Below are 24,619 nucleotides of genomic sequence, written 5' to 3' on the forward strand. Positions count from 1 at the left end.
AATTGCCTCATGCTTTACTTGACTCAGTGTATAATTTCAGCCAAATGATGGATATGTGGTTCTTATGGAGGCCTAGCCTTAGTGAACCAGATTTTTCTCTGAGTCATGAATCAGGAACAAGTAACTGGGCCCATATTCTATACTTCTCCTGCACATGAGGAAATAGGCCCAGAGAAAAAAGGAACTTGCCTCAGGTCACACAGTAAATGAGAGAAAAATCAGGACCATAGCCAAAGCCTCATTTTTCCTAGTCAGTTATAATAAAAATATCAACAACAATGTCATCTGATTTTAGTGCACCCTGTGTGCCAAGTACTGTGGCAATGCTTTACATGCATTATTTTAGTTGTATATATTTTGTTTAAAACAACTATGCAAGCTGTGTGTGATAGCACAGGCCTGTGACCCAGCACAGGAGGCTGAGGTTGGAAGATTAATAGTCCAATACAGTCTGGGCTACATAGAAACGCTGAGTCTACCCTAGAAGTATATAACAATACCCTGTCTCTAGAATAAAAACAAAAACATGCAGTTCAGTGGTGGAGTGCTTGCCTAGCATGTGCAAGGCCCTGTCCACTGTCACACTGTGAAGAAAAAAAAATGTTGCATGATTAAGGTTAAGGACTTTTCTCATCCCTATTTTACAGATGAGAAAATGGAGGTTATAAAGTATTCTGTAAGCTGGGAGCCAGTGGCTCACGCCTGTAATCTTAGCTACTCAGGAGGTTGAGATCTGAGGATCACGGTTCAAAGCCAGCTCAGGCAGGAAAGTCCGTGAAACTCTTTTTGTTTTATTTTATTTTGGGTCTGGTCGTGGGCCTGAACTCTGAGCCTGGGCGCTGCCCCTCAGCTCTTCAGCTCAAGGCTAGTGCTCTACCACTTGAGCCACAGCACCACTTCCGGCTTTTTTTTTTTTGCTTATGGGTGCTGAGGAATCGAACCCAGGGCCTCAAGCATGCAAGGCAAGTGCTTTACCACTGAGCCACCTTCCCAGCCCCAGTCCGTGAAACTCTTATCTCCAATAAACCACCAGAAAACTGGAAGCAGAGCTGTAGCTCAAGTGGTAGAGTGCTAGCCTTGAGCTGAAGAGCTGAGCGACAGCACTCAGGCCCAGAGTTCAAGCCCCAAGACTGACAAAAAAAAAAAAAGTATTCTGTAACCCTACTAGTACATAGGGAGCTCAGATTGGATGCAAGGCCCTGGACCTGAAGCCCATTATTGAATTTGCTCACCAATGAATGCTGAATGGCAGTCTCTCTGATGGGTGGTTCTAATGCATAAATTTTGGAGGAAGCAAAAATAGAAATGGAGATGTGGAAATGTATTTAGTCTTCTGATTTAATTACCTGTGTCTTTGTCTCTGCTGTTTTGGCCACTGACAGAAAACCAGAGAGGTGTATGGCAAGGAGCCTTGGGATTGTGAAGAAGAGGAGCTGGCTGAGATTCTGGTGAGCTGAGATGGAGCACCTTGGGTGTGACGCAACACTTATCCAGGCACTCCTGAGTGGGCATGTGATCTCTCTACAAAGTATAATCCACCCTCTGCTCTGCTTCTCCTCTCAGACTTGGGACAGGGCAGGGCTGATGGGGGACCCAGAAACACTTCATTGTCCCCTGATTACTTGTCTCCATCCTCTGTCCAGCAAGAAGAGCTGCCTGATGCAGAGAAATATGAAATTAATAAATTCCACTTCAGCGATTTGCCTCTCACAGAGCTGGAGCTGGTGAAATGTGGTATACAGATGTATTACGAGCTCCGAGTAGTAGAAAAATTCCATATTCCACAGGAGGTGAGATCAAACACCTTTCATGTCTCTTTTTCTTTTTCCTTTGTTTCCTTGCTTTAAAAATGCAAACAAAAACAGCTCAGTCTAGAAAGGACCTTAAGAAGGGAGCACCCTTAGCATTTGGGGTTCAGATCTTGATGGACAGTTAAGTCATCTGTCAGAAGAGACACTTGTGTTTCTGAGCTGAGAGATACAGTGTGTTCTGAGGCTCTGAGTTCTGAGGGCTGTGAATAAATAGATGTATATATGGTGGAAACATGTAGGCTAAGTCCATTTAAACAGAGCTCTTCCTCTTCAGAACTGCAAAAGAAGATGCTGATAGTGGGGGTGAAAAGAAATATGTGAGATGCTGTCCAAACCACCAGTTCTCTCTTACATATCTATACACTCACCCTTAAAGCTCTAATGAATCACAAACAACTCAGCCCTTTACGTGATGCTGATGGGCACCCTTTTGTTTTCCTTGCCTATGAAGTTAGGTTAGCTTCTCTCTCGGGACAATCGATCTCTGGGCGATAAGCTTGGACTCATTAAGGAGGCTCAGCTGGTGGGATAAGTGAAATGATTTGCACTCACATCTTGTTTCCCAACCGCTGTAATTTCACAGTACTGCGCAGTTGGCAAAGCGTCTATTGCTAGGTCTTCCCCTTTGGTTGAGTGCTGGGGTTGGAGGGCCCGGGCACCTGGCCAGGCTCCTGCTGTCTCATTGATTGTGCATGTGTTTGCAGGCGCTGGTGCGGTTCATGTACTCCCTGAGCAAGGGCTACCGCAGGATCACCTACCACAACTGGCGCCATGGCTTCAACGTGGGGCAGACCATGTTCTCCTTGCTGGTGGTATGGAGGGCTGGTGATGGGGTCTGCCCTGGCTGTGGGCTCGAGCTATGTGGGACAATCACATGCAGACTCTTCATGGCAGCTCTGCATTACCATTTTTATTTATTGCCTTTTAAAAGTTGCAAAAGTGCTATTTGAAATCCTCTGGCAATACCAATGTCTGCTAATCACTAGAAAGAATCATAGCCAGGTGCCCATGGCTCATGCCTGTAATCCTAGCTACTCAGGAGGCTGAGATCTGAGGATCATGGTTCCAAGCCATCTATGGTAGGAAAAATCATTGAGACTCTTAAAATCATTGAGACTCTTAAAATCATTGAGACTCTTATCTCCAATTAGCTTTCAAAAAAAAAATCTGGAAGTGGTGCTGTGGCTCAAATGGACAGTACTAGCCTTGAGCAAAAGAAGCTCAGGGACAGCGCCCAGGCTCTGAGTTCAAGAACAAGAAAGGAAAAAAGGAAAGAAAGCCAGAAAGTAAGCAAGCAAGAAAAAGAAAGAAAGAAGGGAGGGAGGGATGGAGGGAGGGAGGAAGGAAAGAAGGAAGGAGAGAAGGAAAAAAGAAAGAAATAGAAGAATAGAGAACATATAAAATAAAAAAATGAAAGAAATTTGGACATTGTGACACATGTTTGTTATCCAGAGGCTGAGGCAGGAGATTGTGAGTTGCAGACCAGCCTGGGATGCACAGTGAGACCCTGTCTCAAAAGCCAAAAACAAACCACCACCAACATATAAACAAACAAAAAGAAACTACCACTAAAAGAAGTTGGTCTAGTTACTTGGAGATAACTCCGGCACAAATCCTCTAAATTCTCTTTTCATACACATACAGCACACAGAGAAACAAACACATACTATATTTTGTTTATAACCAACAGAATACTATTCTGTACTTCTGGAAAATATAAATAATCATAGTCTTTCATTTTATATTTCTGTATCAATCACATTCTTTTATTATATAAGCACACAACAACTTTTTTTTACTATACATGAACATATGAAAACTACTGGTATTCTATTCCTATAGTCTATATTTCTGTTTTTGTGCTGGTACTATGTTATTATTCCTATAGCTCTTTAGTATAATTTGAAGTCATGAATTGTAACTCTAGTATTGCCTTTTGCTTGGGATTGCTCTGGTTATACAGGGTTTTTTGTGTTTCTATATGAATGTTAGGATTTATATTTCCTATTTCTGTGAAGAATGCCATTGTAATTTTGATGGAGATGGCACTGAATCTAGAGATCACTTCAATAATATAACCATTTTTATAATAATTAATTCTACTTATCCATGAACAGGGAACATTTTTACATCTTCTAATCTCTTCTTCAACTTCCTGTTTCAATATTTTGTGGTTTTATTGTACAGCTCTTTCATTTTCTTGGTTAAATTTATTCCTAGTAATTTTTTTCTTGAAGTTATTATGAACAGAATTGATTTCTTGATTTCTTTAGCATGCTCGTTATTGTTATATTAAAAAAAGCTGTTGATTTTTCTACTTTGGCTTTATGTCCTGCCACTTTTCTGTAAGTATTTAAAGGTTTGTTTTTTTTTTTTTTGGTGGAGCCTATGGGCCTTTTTAACAATAGAATCATATCATCTACCAGAAGGAATAGTTTGACTTCTTTCCTTCTGATTCATAACCCTTTCATCTTTTTCTCTTTCCTTGTTGCTCTGGCTAAGAATTAAGAAGTATATTGAGAGGAGAGTAGGCACCCTTGGCTTGTTCCTGATTTTAGAAAAAATCATTTTTCTCTATTTATTACCATGCTAGCTATAGGTTTTTTACCATAGTAAGGTATGTTCTTTACTATGTTAAAATATGTTCCTTCTATTCTTAGTTTCTTCAGGGCTTTTATCATGAAAGGATGTTGGATTTTATCAAGAGCTTTTTCTGTATCTATTGAAATGATCATGAGATTTTTTGGTCCTGTTTGTATTTATGTACCATATGATAGTCATGTGTGTATGTTGAGGTATCCTTGGATCCCTGGAATGAAACAAACTAATTACAACATATGGTTTTTTTAACGTCAAACTTGTTCTTTCAGTATTTTTGTTGAGAATTTCTGCATGTATGTTTGAAGAAAATTATTTTATAATTTTCTTTTTGGTTATTATCTTATGCTTCTCTGACTTTGGTATTGCAGAATGAGTTTGGTGGTATCTTTCTCTTTCTATTACAAGGAAAAGCCTGAGAACCTTTGATATTAGTTTTTTAAAGGCCTAATAGAACCCAGCAGAGAAACATCCAGTCTTGAGCTTTTCTTTATAGGTAGGCTCTATTACTGATTCAATCTCCTTGCTTACCATAAAGCTGTAAAGTTGTTTATATTCTCTTGGGTCAGTGGTAGTATATCATATGTGTCTAGAAATTTGTCCATTCTTTCTAGATTTTCCAATTTATATGAATATAAGTTTTCAAAGTATTCCCTTATGATCTTATGAATTTCATTGGTGTTTGTTTTAATGTTACCTTTTTTCCAATGTCTAATTTTATTAATTTGGGCTTTTTCCTTCTTTCTTTAGTTATATTGTTTAAGGGTTTGTCAATCTTGTTTATATTTTCAAAGAAGCAACCATTTGTTTTATTGATTTTTAGTATAGATTTTTTTAGTTTCCCTTTCAGTTATTTCTTCCCTGACATTTCTATTTACCTTCTAGTTTCCATCTTTTACTTTCTTTGTGCCAGTCCTGATACTTGAACTCAGAGCCTGGGCATTGTCCTTGAGCTTTATTCACTCAAGGCTGGCACTCTACCACTTCCGGCTTTTTGTTGGTTAATTGGAAACAAGAGTCTCAAAAACTTTACTGCCTGGGCTGCCTTCAGATCACAGCCTTCATTGCTCAGCCCCCAAGTAGATGTAAGCCACAGTGCCGTTTAGTAGCTATTATTGTATTAGGTTTATTCCTGTTTTTCTAAGAACTTAAGAAATATCATTAGGTTATTTATTTTAGGTTGCTTTGATTTTTTGATAGAGTCATAGCTCTAAGCTTTCCTCTTAGAACTGTCTTTAATATGTCTGATAGGTTGTAGTATGCTGTACTTTCATTTTTATTAGATTCTAGGTATTTTTTAATTTCTTTACTGACTTCTCCAATGACCCACTAATCATTCAAAAATATATCATGTAATCTCCATGTGTTTGCATAGTTTCTGTACTTCCTCTTGCTATTAATGTCCAAATTTCTTCCATTATTATCTGGTAGATGTAAGAAATTATTTAAGCTTTTTTTTTACTTGTTAAGACTTGCTTTGTAGCCTAAAGTGTGCCCTGTATGGATAAAATTCCATCAGCTGCTGAGAATTGTGTGTTATACGCAGTTGTTAAATGTACTAATTTGGAGAAAAGAGTTTGGTTCCTCATGTCTGTAGTGCAGTTTAACTCTGAAATTTCTTTGTTGATTTTTTGCAGTCTAAATGATCTATTTATGAGAGTGGAGTGTTAGAGCTACCCACTGCTATATTATATCTGCACTTGTCTGTATCTTTATGTTTATTAGCTATGTTTTATGAAACTAGGATCACCAATGTTTGGTGCTCACCAGTTTACAATTATATATCTACTTAATGCTTTCTTCCACTTATTAATACATAGTGACCTTCTCTATCTCTTCTAATTTTTGTAGCTTATAGCTACTCTTGCTTGCTCTCTGTTTCTACTTGCTTGATATGTGTACAGGACATATACATATACATGTATATAATACACATACACATGCTCATACAATACATACACAGAGGCATACACACAAATATACACATACACACATATGTAACTACACATACACATATATGCACACATATACGTATACATACATATACACATGTAGACATACACATACTAATATACATATATATGTACGTATCTGTCTGAGTCTTTGCCAGTGAGGTATGTCTTCTGTGAACAACAGATAGTAACATCTTGCTGTTCTTTTAATTGGCAAGTTAAGACCATTCCATTTAGAGAAATATTTGCTTATTCTAATAATTATGGTGGCTTTTTTGTTTATTTATTTGTTTTTCCTGGTTGAATTGAGTACTGTTGTTGGTTTTTTCTTTCCCCCTCATTCATCTTAGGAGTGTGCTAATTTACTGAGTTAAATGTATCTGATGTTTTTCTTAATTTTCAATTGTTCCTCTATTCCTCCCATACAATTTATTGTTCCTTGAACTCTCGAGTTTGTGAGAGCTGTATTTCTCCCTCACCTGTGTACGGGATTCTTTTATATATTTTCTGCAGTACTGGCTTACTGCTCATGAATTGATTTAGTCCACAGAAGCTATTTGTTTCACTATTGATTTAAAAATATAACTTTGCTAGAAATAGTATAGACAGTTACTTACTCTTAGTACTTGAAATGCATCACGGCATGCTTTTCTGGCTTTGGGGGTTTCTGTTGAGAGATCTGATGATATTCTCATGAGTTTGCCTTTGTAAGTAAGTTGGCATTTTTTCTCTTGAAACTTCCAATATTCTTTCTTTGTTATATCATCTTGGCACTTTAACTATGCTGTGACGTGGAGAGGCTTTTTTCTGATCATATTTCCTTGAGATTTTACATCCATGTCTTTCCCTAGACTAGATTTGGGGAGTTTTCTTCTATAATTCCATTTAATAGACTTTATTTGACTTTTAATTTGTACCTCAATGTCTTCTCCTACTTCTATTTAGGTTTTGTCTCTTGGTCATAGTCCAGCATTCTTGAAAATTTGGGTGAAGCTGGGCATTGGTGCTCACACCTGTAATCCTAGCTACACAGGAGGCTGAGATCTCAGGATCACAGTTCAAAGCCAGACCAGGCAGGAAATTCCATGAGACTCTTATCTCCAATAAACCACCAGAAAACCCAGAAGTAGCACTGTGGCTCAAGCGGTAGAGTGCTTGCCTTGAGCTGAAAAGCTGAGGGACGGCTCCTAGGCTCAGTGTTCAAGCCCTACAACCAACAAAAAAAAAAAAAGAAAGAAAGAAAGAAAAAGAAAAAAGAAAAAAAGGGTGTGTGTGTGTAAAATGATTTTTCCCTGTGTCTGAATGTAGTAATCCCTCAACTTTGTCTTCAATCCTTGATATTTGTTCTTCTGCTTGCTCTAATCTATTGATAATACTTTGCATTTTGTTTTTGATTCATTGAGCTTTTTATTTCCATATTTTTATTTATCTGTTTGTTTCAGAACCCCAGTTTCCATGCTGAATTTCTCACCCATATTGCTGATATTCTCAGTGAAGCATGGAATTGACTTTCTTCAGTTTTCTGTCTGCATGAAAAAGGATCATTTTGAAAGCCGTGTATTTGAATTATTTGATGATTTCAGACATTTCTCTATCTTTACGTTTTAGTATTAAGGAGTTATGGATTTGTGGAGGAATCATATTACCTTACTTTTTCATATGTTTTTTTTGGGGGGGTCCGTTCATGGGGCCTGAACTCTGGACCTGGGTGCTGCCCCTCAGCTCTTCAGCTCAAGGCTAGAGCTCTACCACTTGAGCCACAGCGCCACTTCCAGCTTTTGTCTTTTGGCTTATGTGGTGCTGAAGAATCGAACCCAGGGCCTCTGGCATGCAAGGCATGCACTCTACCACTGAGCCACCTTCCCAGCCATCATATGTTTTCTTTTTCTAAGTTGTAATTTAATTATCTTTTGGGATAGCTATCTCTTCTGATTTATTCAGTGGTCTTAGTGATCAACCTTCTCTTGAGTATTCAATCCTAGTATCGGTTGGAGAGGAGGAAACAAACCACTGTAACAACAACAACAATAGTCCTCATTATGCTAGATAGATAGACAGACAGTTGGACAGACAGACAGACAGACAGATAGATAGATCAATCTATTTATACATATATGCACATATATGGGTGAGCAGGTCAGGTTGGTCAGCTTCAGAGCTATGTTCACTTTAGACACTTCCCTTCTTTGAGTATCTAGTGCCACTGTTGCTCACAGAATTGCATCCTGTGAGCTGGATAGGTCCCCAGTTGCTTCAGAGAAACTCCCCTTATGTGTGCAGGGGGGACAAACGTACAAATGAACAAGCTATGAACTGAGATATGACCTGAAGGGGACCAAGGAAAGCCAGCATTCTGCCTGTAGGTCTGAGCCCCACCCAGTACCTAATTACCCTGTGGGGAATGTGGAGGCTTAGAAACAGAGCAATCTGCCAGGCCTAGACATAGAATTCTCAGTCCCACTGGCAGCAAACCATGCATAGCAGGGAGTCAACTCCAAGCTTAAAAAAAAAATCTGTCGGCAGTGGAGCTCACTGGACACTGATGAAAGTGAAATATACAACTCATGGGTGGAGATGGAAGGAAGGGACTTGGAGAGAGCGAGAGAACAGAAGACACTACACAAAAGGAAATGTACTCATTACCTGATTCATGTAACCCCTCTGTACATCACTCTATAATAACAATAGAGTAAACTAATTTTTAAAAAATCTACTAGCTATCGGACTGGTCTTAGAGCATTTAGTCTGTATCACAGGTGAATTAGATGACATTTTAAAAATAGATTTGTTGTTGCATCCACAGGTGTGAAATCCACAGGTGCAAAGGCTTGACTACATTAGATTTTTTGAATGTACAATAATTTCTTTATCCCACCACCTATTGTTGGGTGTGGAGTACGTTTTCAGTCTTCCACTATGTCAAAACCTGCTACAGTATCCTCAAGTGGGCACACTTTTGTATATCTGTGTCTATATTTTTGGCTCAGAGAGTTTTGAGTCCTTCACATTTCATTGAAATGCCTCCCCAGTGCAGCTCATGCCCCAAGCTCTGCTGTGGCTCAGGTTTCTTGTCCTTATTCTTTTCCTTTCAGGGCTGGAAAGGTCATGCCCAGGCAGATGCTGAGAGGCAGGACTTCTAGCCAGGGCCAGAAGAGATCACCACTTAGATTTAGTTTATTTCTTAGGGTCACAGAGTAGGCATCATTTTCTTCTTTCCCACTGTCATTTTAACACTTAGTGGTAAAGTGTTTACCTAGCATGCATGAAGCCCTGGGTTCATTTCCTCAGTGCCACATAAACAGAAAAGGCTGGAAGTGGTGCTACTGCTCAAGTGGTAGAGTGCTAGCCTCCAGCAAAAGAAGCTCAGGGACAGTGCCCAGGCTCTGAGGTCAAGCCCGAGGACTGGCAACAAAGCAAAGCAAAACGAACAAACAAAAAACAACGTGTGGGAGTATTATAGAAAGATCTTTCTGCACTGTGCCTCAGCTGATAGACCAGGTTTGGAAGATATGCTTTGCCAATCTGGCCATTTTTAAGATTCTTTCCAAATCCTGAAACCTAAAGTTTATCCATATTCAAAATCTTTTCAATCCTGATCATCGAGAGTGCCCTCTACCCCCAATGTGTAGATTGGAATACTGAATCCCCAAAGGGCAGAAGCCCAGCTAAGGTCACTTGGGAATAGGGTGACCAGCGGTCTGTTGGCCTGTGACTGTTCCAGTTCTAGTAGTAAAAGTTCCAGGGCCCCATAAAACTCTCCAGATTGAGTAAGCCTCTAATTCCTCTATAGTACGAGAGTTAGTCCAGAGCACAGGTTCATAAATGCCAGGCTCTCTCCCTACACCTACCCTTCAGCCCTGCTTCCACCCCTGCAGAATAAGAATGACTTGAACTTCTGATTGCTCTTCCAGACAGGAAAATTGAAGCGATACTTCACTGACCTGGAGGCCTTGGCCATGGTCACTGCTGCCTTCTGTCATGACATTGACCACAGAGGCACCAACAACCTCTACCAGATGAAGTGAGTCTTCCACTATTGTTCTCCAGCCTTCGCCCAGCCTCCATCCCCCAATCTTCTCCCAGTCTCCTTCCCCCGGCCTTCTCCTAGCCATGATACCCAGACTGGCCCAGGAAAAGTCTCGCTGTCCACAGTTTCACTTCTCCCCTTAGTATTGGGTCTATGACGGTGGTAGACAGAATCATGACTTCCTGAAGAAATCCACACCTCAAATCCAGATACCTGGGACTACATTGTTTGCTTTTCAAAATGATAGAATGACAGGGTTAATATTCAGCATGTGTAAGAAACTCAAATGTCTCCACAGTAAGAAAACAAATTGCCTAATCTAAAAGAAACTTTGCAGATGTGATTCAGTTTAAGAGCATGGGTGATAGGGATCATGCAGGTGGCTCCTTGTAGCACAGAGGGACCTAGTGAGAGGAAGTCCGGAGGTGAGAGAGAAGAGAAAAAGTTCTGCTTCTGCCTTTGAAGATGGAGGAAGGGCTCCAATCAAGAAACACAATTGGCCTCTAGAAGCTGGAAATAGCAAGGAAGAGGGCCTCTTCCTTACAGTCTCTAAAAGGAGGACACACTTTATAGTTCTGAACCCCAGAGATATAAGGCAATACATTGTATTGTTTTAAGAAATTAAGTCTGTGGCAATTATAGCAGTATAAAGAAATGAATAGATTAAACCCCTTCACGCTCCCCTTTCCCTATTCTACCTGCTGATATATTTAGGTCAAGGTATTAATAATGAATAACATTCATTAGTAATGGATAACCTTGTATTGATAGGCTACCTATGTGGTGTGGTAGGTTGTATAGTGAGCAAAAAAGACAAATGTTTTGATCTCATACAACTCATATTCCAATCAGCCTCTGAAGGACAGTTCTTGGACTATGGCCTCACCACAACCTCATAACCTCTCTTTGGTCTGGGTAGGTCAGAAATAGGAGTTACAGCTGGGAAAACTGAGACTCTGCTCAGGCCCCATGGCCTCTGGCCCGTAGGATGTGAATAAACTTAGAGTTCGTGCTTCTCTGAGTCTTTTCTCTATTCTGAGGCTGCTCTAAGGCTGGAGATTATGTTTCAGTCTTATACTGTAGAATCTAAGCACTTGGCACAGTAGCACATAATCTGTGTTATTAACTTAAAAAAAGGAATACATCCATGACTTGTGGTAATTCAGTGATATCCCTTAAGTCTTGAGCATGGAGGAGCAGGGGCTTGTTGATCTTTGAAGCATTACCCAGCACTGGGGTCCACAGATGGCTACAGGTGATCCATCCATCTCTTAAACTGCACCTGGCGGGGTCGGGCTTTTCCTGCCTAAGAGTTCACCGTATCCGGGATTCTCCAACGAGTGTAAGGCCAAGAGAGCCTCAGAACCAATTGTGGAGAAAGCAAAAGACAGCATCAGAAACTTGGTGCCTAGGCCTCATTTCCCATCACCTCACTGTGTGACCTGAGGTGAAACCCTTCTCATTCCTGGACTTTAATTTCCTCCTGCAGAATTAGGATGAGGCAAGGCTGGATCACATGTCTTAATGCTCATTTTGACACTATCCATTCATCCATGCTGATTCTCTCTCTCTCTCTCTCCATATCTCCCTTCTATTTTTCTCTGTTTCTCTCCCTCTGTTTCTCTGTTTCTGTTTCTCTCTCCTTCTCTCTCTCCCTCTCTCTCCCTCTCCCCCTCTCTCTGTCTCTGTCTCTCTGTCTCTCTCTCAGATCCCAAAATCCACTGGCCAAACTCCATGGATCCTCCATCTTGGAAAGACACCATTTGGAATTTGGCAAAACACTGCTGAGAGATGAGGTAAGACAAGGCCTATTTCATAAGAAGCCTGGATGTATCCAGGCAACCTTCTTTCCATTGACCTGGGCTTCCATTTTACCATCATCTAGGACAGCCGCTGTAGATTGGTGATTGTACTGCCAGCATTCTTTCTCACATCTGTCCTCTGATTTTTTTTCCCCTTTAGAGCCTGAATATCTTTCAAAACCTCAATCGCCGTCAGCATGAGCATGCAATCCACATGATGGACATTGCTATCATTGCCACTGACCTTGCTCTATATTTCAAGTTGGTATTTCATCTCATTTTCATAAGCAGAATAACAACAAGGATAAGAACAACACATGTCATAGTTCTGATGGTTGTTGTGTACCAGGCCCAAAGCTACAGCCCTTCGCATTAGATGTTATTATTCCCATTCCATAAAGAAACTAATAATATCACAGTGCAGACTTTGGGCTAGGGCTTCACTCTCAGGCCATGATGATTTTAACCTTGTTTGATTTTGTTAACTAATTATGTTAGTTTAATAAGCCCTCACCTGAAGCGTTAGCCATTGTTAGGAGCTCAGGTGTTGCCTTACCGCAATATGTGTTCCCCTAACAAACTGGCTTGTTTTACAGGAAGAGAACCATGTTCCAGAAGATCGTGGACCAGTCAAAGACCTATGAGAGTGAACAGGAATGGACTCAGTACATGATGCTCGAGCAGACGCGGAAGGAAATCGTTATGTGAGTCGAAGCAGGGGCTAAACCCTGACCCCTCTCAGCCAAGGCAGAGGCAGGAGGCTGCACTGACAGCACTTGCTGTTCTCCACAGAGCTCTGGGACACTTGCCATTTTGGAGATTTCTCATGTATGAAAAAATACAGTCATTATAAACAAAGCCCAAACCAAACCCAAGTTGCACGCATGCACACACACACACTTTTAATCTTTTTTAATCACTAAAACCATGACAATATATTATTGTTTAATGTCATTGTAATATTTTGTATCAGTACAATGTAATATACAAGAATTTCAATCATAAAATTTAGAAATATAAATTTTAGAGTACAGTGGGTAAAGTGAGGTTTAACTTTCAAGTTTTTATTAAAACAAACATTATACTGTTGTATACTGAGTGATAGCTCCATCACTTAAAATAGATAGACTTATTCCTTTATATATGGAAATATATAGTTGGTATTCACAAGTTAGTCCTATGATGGAAATGACACTCATGGGGCATACAAAGCTGGCAATGGGTCTGTAATGAAACTCTCATTTACTTTCCTGGTAAATCTTTGCGGTGAACTCAATGTGCTTCTGTGAATCACCTCAGTTGCTGAGGTGAGAAGTGTAAATGTGGGACTCTTCGAGAATGTGTAGCCCATTCTAAATGGTCCTGGCTTCTCTGTAATGGGTCCCGGGGGAGTTCATGGCCAAGATCATGTCCTCCAGGAAAGATAAGGCCTGACTCAGTTCCCAAGGAAGCGTTTGATTGCTTGTTTGTCCTTCTGTGAGAATGGGATGCGATTAAATCACAAGTGTTGCAAATCTCGCAAAAGAGAAGAGGTTCCAGCTGGGACGGGGAGGGGACAGGGACAAATGGCCAGCTGCTCCTCCTTCATCCCCCGCAGCTGTCCAATCAGGCCTCCCGAGAAGTCTTCTGATCCTGGGGAGCATTGCAGCCCATTCTGACTGAGTCAGGGCACACAGGCTGTGGCTGCTCCCAAGCACATCAGAAGCTGCCCCTCTGAACATTTCAAAAGGACATAGCAGAATTAAATAGGTGGAAAGTACACACTGGTCTTGGATGAGGAGCCTTAAGATTAGAAAGTTATTTATCCTCCCAGATTCATTTAAATTAATATCAAGAAAAATACCTACTTTATTTTGGGAGGAGTTAGGGGGCCAGTTCCAAAATTTTAATCAGAAATAAGTGTGCAAGGATAGCCAGGACATTCTGAAGTAGAGGCATAAAAACAAACACAGTTTTGCCAGGTGCTGATGGCTCATGCCTCTACTACTACTCAGAGGAGGCTGAGATCTGAGGATCAGGGCTGGAAGCCAGCCAGGGCAAGAAAGTCCTAGAGACGCTTATCTCCAATTAACTACCAGAAAGCCGGAAGTGGTGCTATGGCTCAAGTGGTAGAGAGTTGGCGCTGAGCACAAAGAGGCTCAGGGACAGCGCCCAGACCCTGAGTTCAAGCCCCACAACTAAACTAAACTAAAATAAACACAGTTCAATCCCAGACCCAAATAAGTGGTATACTAGAGTTATGCATGTACTAAAAGTAGATTTTTACAACTGTAGGGAAAGGTATGTATTCATAAATGGTGTTAGAACAATAGGGTAGCCACAAAGTTAGATCCCTATCTAACTCTGTACACCCAAATAATTCCATATGAATCAAGATTTTTAAAATAGCGAGGTGGGAGGAAACAATGGTAGAATTTAAAGGAATAGTTTCATAATGACTTTTTCTATGTATAACTTTAAATTTATTATAAGAGGTAGCTAATGTTGGCTACATAAAAAGAATTTCAGTACAACATACAAATACATAAATTCAAAGTCAAAAGTTAGAATGAAGGTTCTGAAAAACGTTGTAACACTGTTGATGATGGTGAAAGAGTTAATATCCTCAGTGAAGTGCTAATAACAATTCAAGAAAAAGACCAACCTAATAGAAGATGTGCAAAAGGCACAGAGAGACATTTCCTAGGAAAGGAATTATAGTAGCATGAAAACAAATGAAAAAAAAGATGACTTTACTAATATTAAGAGAACTACAAACTAGCATGACAATGAGATGTGACTTTTTACCCTTCCTGGCAAAGGCAGGAGAGTAAGACCAGAGTGAGGGGGACCCCTTCTTTTCTTTACTATCAAAACAAAAGGGAAAAAAGAAGAGGAAAAAGAAAGAGTAAGGTAGAGCCAGGCACTGGTGGCTCACGCCTGTAATCCTAACTACTTAAGAGGCTGGGCTCTGAGGATCTCACTTGGAAGTCAGACTAGGCAAGAAAACCTATGAGGATTAATTAATCTCCAATTAACCAGCAAAAAGGTGGAAGGAGAACTATGGCTCAAGTGGCAGAGAAGTAAACTTGAGCCACAAGTTCATGGACAGCACCCTGGCCCTGAGTTCCAGCAGGCTTATTTGAATTGAAAAATAATGTCAGCTACTTTCTGAGGGAAACAATCCTATTTGGGCTGTTCCTGCTGACAGTGAAGGCCTGGCATTTCCAGTGATTTTACACAGCAAACATTTACATAAATCAAATGAGTTAATCTGCAGCTTCAAAGTTTCAATGAACATATAATTGAAACCCATTCTAAGCTAGAAGCATTTTTACAAAACACACTGCAAAGATACATTAAATTAATAATGTTTTAATTTACCCATCATTCTCAGGATCTTGGGTTAACTTAAGTACTACATAGAAAATGTCAGAGGCGTAATTAATACTCATGTGACAAGTCTTGGTTAAATCTTAATAGTATGCTTCCCAGATGGGAAGAAGGGAAGCATTCTAGTGTTTGTTTTCAATGAAATGGAAGGAGAATTTAATTGTCAGCTGAGAGATCATTCAGCATAATGATCACAGCATGCTTTTGAACAGTTAACTTGGAAGAATTTGACTAATTGAGTGACACGGTTGTAATTCACCTCTTTCTGTTTTCAAGGTTTCTAAATACTTGCATTTATAAAAATGAAAGATGGGTATAAAATAAGTGCTGGTTCTAGTTTAACCTACCATGTAAAAAATTCACTCAGTAACTGATATGTTTTCTTTTTTCTTGTGTGTGTGTGTGTATGTGTGTGTGTGTGTGTGTGTGTGTGTGTGTGTGAGCACATGCGCACACATGTGTGGTAGAACCAGATATTAAACTCAGGTCTTCAAGCTTGTTAGTCTGGCATCCTACCACTAGAGCTATGCTTCCAGTCCTCATTAACCTTTCAAAAATAAAAATAAAGGGCTGGGATGTGGTTCAAGCGGTATACATTTACCTTGCAAATGCAAGGCCCTGACTTCAAACCCTAGTACCACAGAAAATAAATTTCAAAACTCAAGTTACTTTGAGTATTTAATAAGTACTTGTAAAGGTAAGGGATATATTTTGTTGTTTAGGTTAATTGTATAATCATTTAATCCAAAAGAAAAATATTCAACACTTGGAGACTTATGGTCAAAGGAGAAAATCTTATATTATTTCAGTTAATAAACAGTATGAACAGGTAGCCAATGAAAGACTTGGAAGCATGTATATCTACTCACACATATACAGATACATATACACATATGAACATGTACATACACCTAATGTTACAATAAAATTCTTAGGGGAAATCAAGTAGAAATAGAAGTTTAAGGAGAAAACCTTATTCATAGGTCTTAAATTCATAGCTGATGGGCTGTTGATTGGTATGCATTTGTTATGCTCTTTAGATTCCTCTAGTTTTAAAGAATGAACAACTTATTTTAGTTTTGATAATTATGATTCACTGTACACTAGATCCTTCAAGAACATTTAGACCTTTACTGAAAGTTTAAGCTGATATCTTAAGATTATCCTCTTATTCTAAAACTGCTGAATATGTGTTATTTGGCACCTCTTAATCTGTAGCCAGCATACAAAAAAATGTTCTTGGCACTGGTCCTTCCAACATCTTCCAGCTGTCATCTAGCCCTGGGGCTGGGAGTTGCTGGAAGTTCTCATAGGACACAGCCTTTCTTTCCCTGTCTACCTCTGTAAAGGCTCAAAAGACCCTTTTTACTTCACAGATCTGGTTTCTATAGAGTTTTGATTTAACATGAAGAAATCCAGCACTCCTTTCTGGGCTTTCACTAGAGTAGTTAGGCCTGTGAGCTTCCTGAGGTCAGAGGCTCACACCTTATCCCTCAACTTGAGCCATGTCTTGAGTCAAATCACTTGTGTTAGATTCCTGCCCAGCTGTTTCTTGGGTGCCATACTTGGCTGTATTTGCTCTAGGGTCAGAATGTCATGCTGACTACAACAAGGCGTGACTATTCACTTCTGGACATCTCTAAAGGCCATTTTTTTGCTTGTCATCTTTTCTTTTCTTTCTTCCATTTTTCCTTTCTTCTTTCCTTCCCTCCCTTCATTCTCTCCCTTTGTTTTTTGGAGGGGGAAGTACTGAAGTCCAACTTCCATTCTTGCTAGTGGTCAAACCTGGAGTTGGAAGCACTCATGGACCCTCAGTATGAGTATGCCTGGATACAGTTTTCAATGATTGGGAAAAATAAACCAAAAGAAGAATATCATTTGATAACAAAGGAAAATGATCAGAAACGAAGACTTCTTATACAGATAATTTGTTATAGGGAAGGCTGCTTTTCACTTACACTATGGACTCTTAGAACTTTTTCTTTCATGGTGCCCTCCTCCATAAAAGTTAACAAGTAAGCCAGGCAGTGGTGTCTTGTGCCTGTATTCCTAGCTATTCAGGAAGCCGAGATCAAAAGAGTGACCTCACTCCACCCAGGGAAGACAGATCCTTGAGACTCTTATCTCCAGTGAATCAGCAAAAAGCCAGAGAGCTTGAGAAAAAAGCCAAGTGAAAGTGTGAGGCCCTGAGTTCAAGCTCCAGTACCAGCACAAACAAATGCGAAGAGGTATTGTGGAGCCTGGTATTCTGCTTAGTGGGTAAGTCAGCCTCTGTTGCTTAGGGTGTACAATTGCCCTGGCATCACAGACTGAGCTGAATAGACACCACAGAGACCACAGGCCTGTAGAACCTACCATGTTTACAACCTGGCTCTTTGTGGAAAAGTATCCCAATTCTTAGTGTAGAATTTTACATAGAACAAAAATGAGAACCCAGCTAGGCACTGATGGCTCATGCGTATAATCCTAGATCCTCAGGAGGCTGATCGAATTCAAGTTCAGCTCAGGCAAGAAAGTCTGTGAAACTCGTATGTCCAGTTAATGAGCAAAAAGCCAGAAGTGGAGGTATGGCTCAAACAGTAGAGCATCAACCTCAAATGAAAAAGCTAAGCAAGATGTGAGGTCCTGAGTTCAGTCCCACTGTGTGCCCATGCATGCACATGAGTGCACGCACAGGCACTCTCTCTCTCACACACACACACAAACACACACACACAAATGGGAACCCAAGAGACACAATGACTTACCTAGTGAAACCCAGCAGGACTGACACCCAAACTACAGAATTCCCTCGGGCATACCCATCATGGTGGCCAGGCTCCCAGGGCAGGTCTGAGCCAGCATCCTGCGGGGCTTGGATGATGGAAACCATTTCCTTGCCAGTCAGCCAGGGAGCAGGAAGAAGTGCACTGGATCTCATAGCAGAGCTCAGGAAAAACTTTTGTTCTTGGAGATGAACCAAGGGCTCAGTTGACCTGAGCTAACCGAGCTCTCATCCCAAAGACCCTGGAGGGTGATCCAAGTAAAATGAGGACAAGTTGAAAACAATAGCTGCTCTGACAAAAATCATCCGTGTGCTTCTCACAACCCCAAGAGGGTTTTATTATATCACATACCATATGAAATTGCTAAATTTCACCTCTCTTTGACCCACAAGACCAACATTTCATAAGATCCAATCTAATAGAACTGTCTCATTTTACAAACAATCCGAAGCTGAAAGATGTATGTTGCTTTCTCTGGACGATAGTAAGTCAGGACAAGACAGAAGACCCTATTCAGTTGAGCTCTGTGTGATTCACAGCCTTGCATGGAATTGTATGCTCTTCTCCCATTAATCCCCAGTCCTTCCTCTTGGTGAGTTTCATCCATTGACAGGATGAGCTTTGAGTTTCTGAGCCCCCAGTGTCTCCCTGGCCTCCTCTTGCTCTCTTCTACATCATAATCTCACCCTTCTTTCCTCTTTGCCATCCCAATGTGATGTTCCTCATCATCTGTCTTCTGCATGTTTCAGTTTTTGAGTGTGGCAGGCGTTAGGGCTTCAGTGCCAGTGTTCTCACTGCCTGGATGTGTTTTCTTCTCTCTCACATACTCTCTCTCTTTATTTTTTTTATCAAGTTAATGGCTATGCATCCTATAGTTGTCAACTCAAAGGACACTTCCTCCCTGATTTCCTAATCCACCTTCTATTATCTCCATAAATGCAACTCCCTTTTCCCAGAGAAGTGTTTGCTCACACATTTATATTTGTGGTATAAATGTACACATCCTCAGCATATCTTCACACTCACCAAGCATGGCATCTGACATAGCTTTGTGTGCAAGCTGGATAGAGGGATATTCTCTGCAATATATTTCCTGGATAGTCTCATTCCCAGCAGTCTCCACTGTTCCTCAGCATGGCATCTGTTCTTCTGCCCCCTCTTGGAGTATGTTTTAGCTTAAGCTGCCTTAAAAAAAATCTTGCCACCGAAGACAGGCATTGGTGACTCATGCCTGTAATCCCAGCTACTGAGGAGGCTGAAATCTGAGGATCACAGCTCGAAGCCAGCCTGGGCAGGAAAGTCCATGAGACTCTTATCTCCCATTAACAACCAGAAAAGTAGAAGTGGTGCTGTGGCTCAAAGTGGTAGAGTGCAAAAAAGCTCAGGGACAGTGCCCAGGCCTTGAGTTCAAGCCCCATAACTGACCCAAAAAAAAAGCCTACCAGGGGCTGGAAAGGTGGCTCAGTGGTAGAGAGCTTGCCTTGCATGCTCGAGGCCCTGGGTTTGATTCCTCAGCACCACATAAGAAAAAAGCCGGAAGTGGCGCTGTGGCTCAAGTGGTAGAGTGCTAGCCTTGAGCTGAAGAGCTGAGGGACAGCGCCCAGGCCCAGAGTTCAGGCCCTACGACTGGACCCCCCCCCAAAAAAAAGCCTACCACTGAGCCAAGCACCAGTGGTTTACAATGACAATACTATACAATGACAATCCTAGCTACTTGAGAGGCTGAAAATGGAAGTATTCTAGTTCAAGGCTAACCCCAGCAGAAACACTCTCAAGACCCCTTCCCAACCTACAGGGGGTATGGTGGTACACACCTGTCACCCCAAGCTGTGTGGGTATGTGGAGCCTGAGATCGGGAGGACCAAAGTTCTAAATCAGAAAAGTCTAAAGACTCTGTCTCTACAGAAGGAAGCTATACCCAGGGACACTCATCTGTGATCCCAGCAAGGACAAGAAGCCTGGGATTAAAGGGGAGCACCACCATGCCAAACATCAGTTTCACTTAAATCTCATCATACATTTGTAGGTCCCTCTCTCTGGTCTAGTTTTGTGCCTGAGGCTCCGAACTGGCTTATACATGTACACGCACATACATGCACACACACACATATACAAAATCTCTGTCCATAAAACATTTGAGTGTGTTTCCCCAATCTCTGGACATGTTTCCCATGTGACCCTCCAACCAAGGAAAACAAACACCCAGCTCTCCCCGGGAGCCACAGAGATGGACTGTGGCCCATACTGGGAAGCCAGGGATGTATATACTCACTGAGTATTTATTTGCCCAAAGTATTTGCTATCACGCCACCCTTCACATCAAGCGTAAGGCTTTATATAAAGCTTTATATGGAGCTAAAGGAGCTACTATGAAACATATGCATTTCTAAAACCTTATCTTCTTCAAAGGATTATATACTGTTTAAAGATTTATACCACTGAACATTTTATTTGAACTTGTTAATCTTCTGTGAGTGACCAGTTTATTTACAACTATATAGCCTCTTATTCTATAATGATGAAATCATGCAAGCAGCAGATTAGGTTCTGAGTCCCAGCATTCTCCAACTGCTTTGCTCCCCAGTGCCCATCCAGCTGTTTCCCCAAGCCAGATTTCCTCCACCTCCTAAGCTCTCTTGGCTTAGCGATTGTTGCTGGCCTGCCCTGCTGCTCAAACCCTAGGGCATCTACCAGGAAAGGCATCTACCCTCCTCCTGTCCCTCTGTGTTGGGAACCTTCCTGCGCATGCTCCCAGCTTGCTTTCTGCAGCACCGCTCTGAGGAGGGACTGCTCAGAACTTGTCACCTTTCCTGTTTCTGCAGGTTCCTAGTGTTGGATTTGTCACATCACCCTGGATGACAGTCCCCAAATATGCCTCTTAAAACTCCCAAGCTCCCTTCGCTAGCTCCAATTCTTTGTCATTGTCCCCAACCTTTCTATTTTATCCTATACCTACCTGTGAGAGATACCTATCTTGGTTTCCTATCAGTGATACTCCTTTGGAGGGTTTCTCTCTGAATCCTCTCTTCCTCTTCTCCCCCCTCTCCCCTCCATTCTGTCCTCTGTCCTTCATCCACAGCCTCCTCATGCAGCCCAATCACACTGCTTATTACACCTTTGTTTTCAACAAGGCCCAGGCCTCCATGGAGCAAATGAAGCTCTTTCAGAGGGAGTCAAAGATCTTTGTTATTGCCATGGTATATGGCCCTCCATGCACACTGTTTATCTGTAGAATCAGAAAATTTTCGGTGGATTAATTAGAAGAAAAGAAATGTCTAAAAAGGCTCTTCGGCAGTTGGGATAGAGTTGAGAGAAAGGTTGGGAGACATTGCTCTAAACTAGATCAGAGAGGAGGGACTGCAAGTATGTGATACAATTTAAATGAAATGGATGGTTTGGCATGGTGATTCTCTCTGGAATCCCAGTGGTATACGTAGGGGGATCTTGGTCTGAGGTTGGCCTGCAGGCCAAAATCTGAGGCTCTATCCAAAAATAACTAAAGCCAAAAGGGCTGCCTAGCAAGTAGGAGGCCCTGAGTTCAAATCCCAGTACTACCAAAATATACATGCATACATACATACATTACATACATAAGTAAACTTAATTGATAATTATCACTTGATGCCTTGATCAGTGCCTGGAAGATAATAACCTGATGTGTGTTTATTGTATATATACCAAGATTATTATATAATTCATTTACTCTCACACTCATTCTGAAGGAAGTACTGTTCCCATTGCAGTCAGAGAAAAGGAGATTTCGAGAGGATGGATTAGCGCCCAATTGAAGGAGGCAGGATTTAACTAACCTCTGACCTCAAACCCCACATACAATGGGGAAGTGAGCTCTTCCTTCACAATGGGATGAAGTCACCCCTCATGGGGAAGAATTGACCGATGTATGTTGCTTTCCACATCCCTGGACTGAGAAAGGCCATTTCCTGTGTCTCCAGGGCCATGATGATGACCGCCTGTGATCTCTCAGCCATCACCAAGCCCTGGGAGGTGCAGAGCAAGGTACGGACTCCTCCATGGCCAGGAGGAGGGGACCTCAGGACTGCCCAGGGCAGGTCATGAGGCCGGGACACTCTCCTTCCGTCCAGAGCCTGCCCCAACTGCAGGGACATGGAAATTCTTTGGTCTCTTCAGTGAGGAGGAATGGGGGTGGGTTTATCATTTTGACCAGAGGAAGGACTGGGACTGTGTGTTTATTTGGGGGTCTATCTGCTGCAGGTAGCTCTGCTGGTAGCTGCTGAATTCTGGGAGCAAGGCGACCTGGAACGCACAGTGCTGCAGCAGAATCCTATTGTGAGTTGACTGGGGGCAACGAAGGGGGGGTGCAGAAGGGGTAGGCAGGGGTTACCCTGGTCACAGGGGTGTGTGAACCTACTTACCATAAGGATGACTCCTCCCCTAGTGTAAAGACCAAACTTAACCTCATTCCTTAGGTGAGAGATGCAAATTTATAGTTAGAAATAGCCAAGGTTAGAGATGCAACTTCTAAAGGCCCCGCCCCCCTCAGGCCCTGCCCACCGGAGCTGGGAGGGGCAGCAGAGTGCTCCAACAGGACCTCCTAAGTGAGCTGGACCAGTGGGTCCCTGGGCTCTTAAGGATGCAGAGTTTGAGAGTAGATACTAAAAGTTAGGTTGCTCTTGTACTTCTGGAAGTTTCTTTATTTTTTTATTATTTTTATTTTTGGACTGGTACTGGGGCTTAAACTCAGAGCCTGGGCATTATTCTTTAGCTTTTTTGCTGAAGGCTTGAGCCATTTCTGGCTTTTTGGCGACTAATTGGAGATAAGAGTGTCATGGACTTTCCTGACTGGGCTGTCTTTGAACCTCAGTCCTCAGATCTCAGCCTCTTGAGTAGCAAGGATTACAGTCATGCGCCACCACCTCCTGGGTGGAAGTTTATTTCAAATAAAACCCCAACATTGCCATTTCTTCTATGAATACTTTAGGCCATGTTTCTAAGAGACATATATCCACAATACCAATAACCACAAACAAACATATAACCACAATACCATCATCATACTCAGAAAATTAGTGATGTTACTTTAATAGTTGAAAATTTAATAAATAGTTGAATATTTCATCAATAGTGATGTTACTTTAATTAATCCCCAGTCTGCTCATTGTCCCTGACAGAGGGGGATAAAGGACACACTGCCTCCAACAATTATGTCTGTTAATTAAGTCTCTTTGAATCAGTACAGATCTCCAGGCCTTTTGTTTTGTTTTGTTTGGGGTTGTGCCATTTATTTGTTGAAGACAGTGGGTCTTTTGTTGTGTAGAGCCTCCCACGTTCTTCTGTTCCCATATTTCCTACAAATTGCACGTCAGATTTGGAAGCTTGGAATATTTACTTCTAATTTTTTCTTTCCCCTTTCCTTCCTTCCCTCTCTCCCCACACCCCCCTTAGCAAGAATGTGATGGGACCCTCTTAATGCCCACTACAGTGAACTTTTTCTCTCCCTGACAGCCGATGATGGACAGAAACAAAGCAGATGAGCTCCCTAAACTGCAAGTTGGCTTCATTGACTTCGTCTGCACCTTTGTCTATAAGGTAGGCCCATGGCTTCCTCAGTCCCAAAGAGATGCCCTTCATAAGCCGGGGTTCCCCAAGAAGCAACCTCGGCCCCAGACTCCAGCCACCACCAGGGCCCCAGGACCAGGATGCCAGCCTCTGAAGAGACACCAGCCTGGCAGAAGGAGTAGGGAGAGGGGAGAGATGTGGACAACTCATCCAGCCTAAGCCAGTGGGGAAGAGCTTCCTCTAGGAAGTGAGGGGAGGGGAGGGGAGGGGAGAGGCTGGGAGGGAAAGGGAAGTGAGAGGAGAGGAAGTGAGGGCTCTGCCAGGGCCTCAGGGGAAGCAGGGAAGAGAGGAGGCCAAGCTCCACATGAGGGGAGCAGCCCCTGTGAAGCTGTGGGGATCTGGGAGCTGAGACTTGGGGTTGTGGGGGCTCAGGAGAGTGGGGGGGCAGAGGCTCTAAGCAGGAGATATAGGAATTGTGTGGGTTGGAGGAAGCTCATTCCAGTGCCCAGCATTTCGGACTGGGCTGCGCCTTGAACCTGGAGACTAGGGCATGAACCCTGCTATCTATCTGTCTGTCTGCCTGCCTGCCTGCCTGTCTATCATCTGTCTGTCACATTTCGATCATCATAACTATCATCTATCATCTACATACCTATCTATCATCTATCTACCTGTCATCTGTCCACTATCAATCTATCTTGTAGCTATCATCTGTCACTTATCACTTAACGATCTTTTGGGGCCACTAATTCTC

General features: G+C 41.8%; 1 protein-coding gene across 2 annotated transcripts in view; it reads left to right on the plus strand.

Annotated features, from left to right (window-relative positions):
• Positions 1-24,619, plus strand: part of Pde6a (phosphodiesterase 6A, cGMP-specific, rod, alpha) — a 75,528-nt gene that overhangs the window by 48,439 nt on the left and 2,470 nt on the right. For both annotated transcript variants that reach the window (XM_013025524.1, XM_013025525.1), the window contains exons 11-20: positions 1,383-1,448; positions 1,644-1,790; positions 2,516-2,623; positions 10,273-10,382; positions 12,097-12,184; positions 12,351-12,451; positions 12,787-12,894; positions 22,281-22,344; positions 22,561-22,635; positions 23,812-23,895. In XM_013025524.1, coding sequence (XP_012880978.1) covers positions 1,383-1,448; positions 1,644-1,790; positions 2,516-2,623; positions 10,273-10,382; positions 12,097-12,184; positions 12,351-12,451; positions 12,787-12,894; positions 22,281-22,344; positions 22,561-22,635; positions 23,812-23,895 — 951 coding nt within the window. The remainder of the gene's footprint in view (positions 1-1,382; positions 1,449-1,643; positions 1,791-2,515; positions 2,624-10,272; positions 10,383-12,096; positions 12,185-12,350; positions 12,452-12,786; positions 12,895-22,280; positions 22,345-22,560; positions 22,636-23,811; positions 23,896-24,619) is intronic.

The sequence above is a fragment of the Dipodomys ordii genome, unplaced genomic scaffold (genome assembly GCF_000151885.1).
Source record: "Dipodomys ordii isolate 6190 unplaced genomic scaffold, Dord_2.0 Scaffold85, whole genome shotgun sequence".
Classification (NCBI taxonomy): domain Eukaryota; kingdom Metazoa; phylum Chordata; class Mammalia; order Rodentia; family Heteromyidae; genus Dipodomys; species Dipodomys ordii.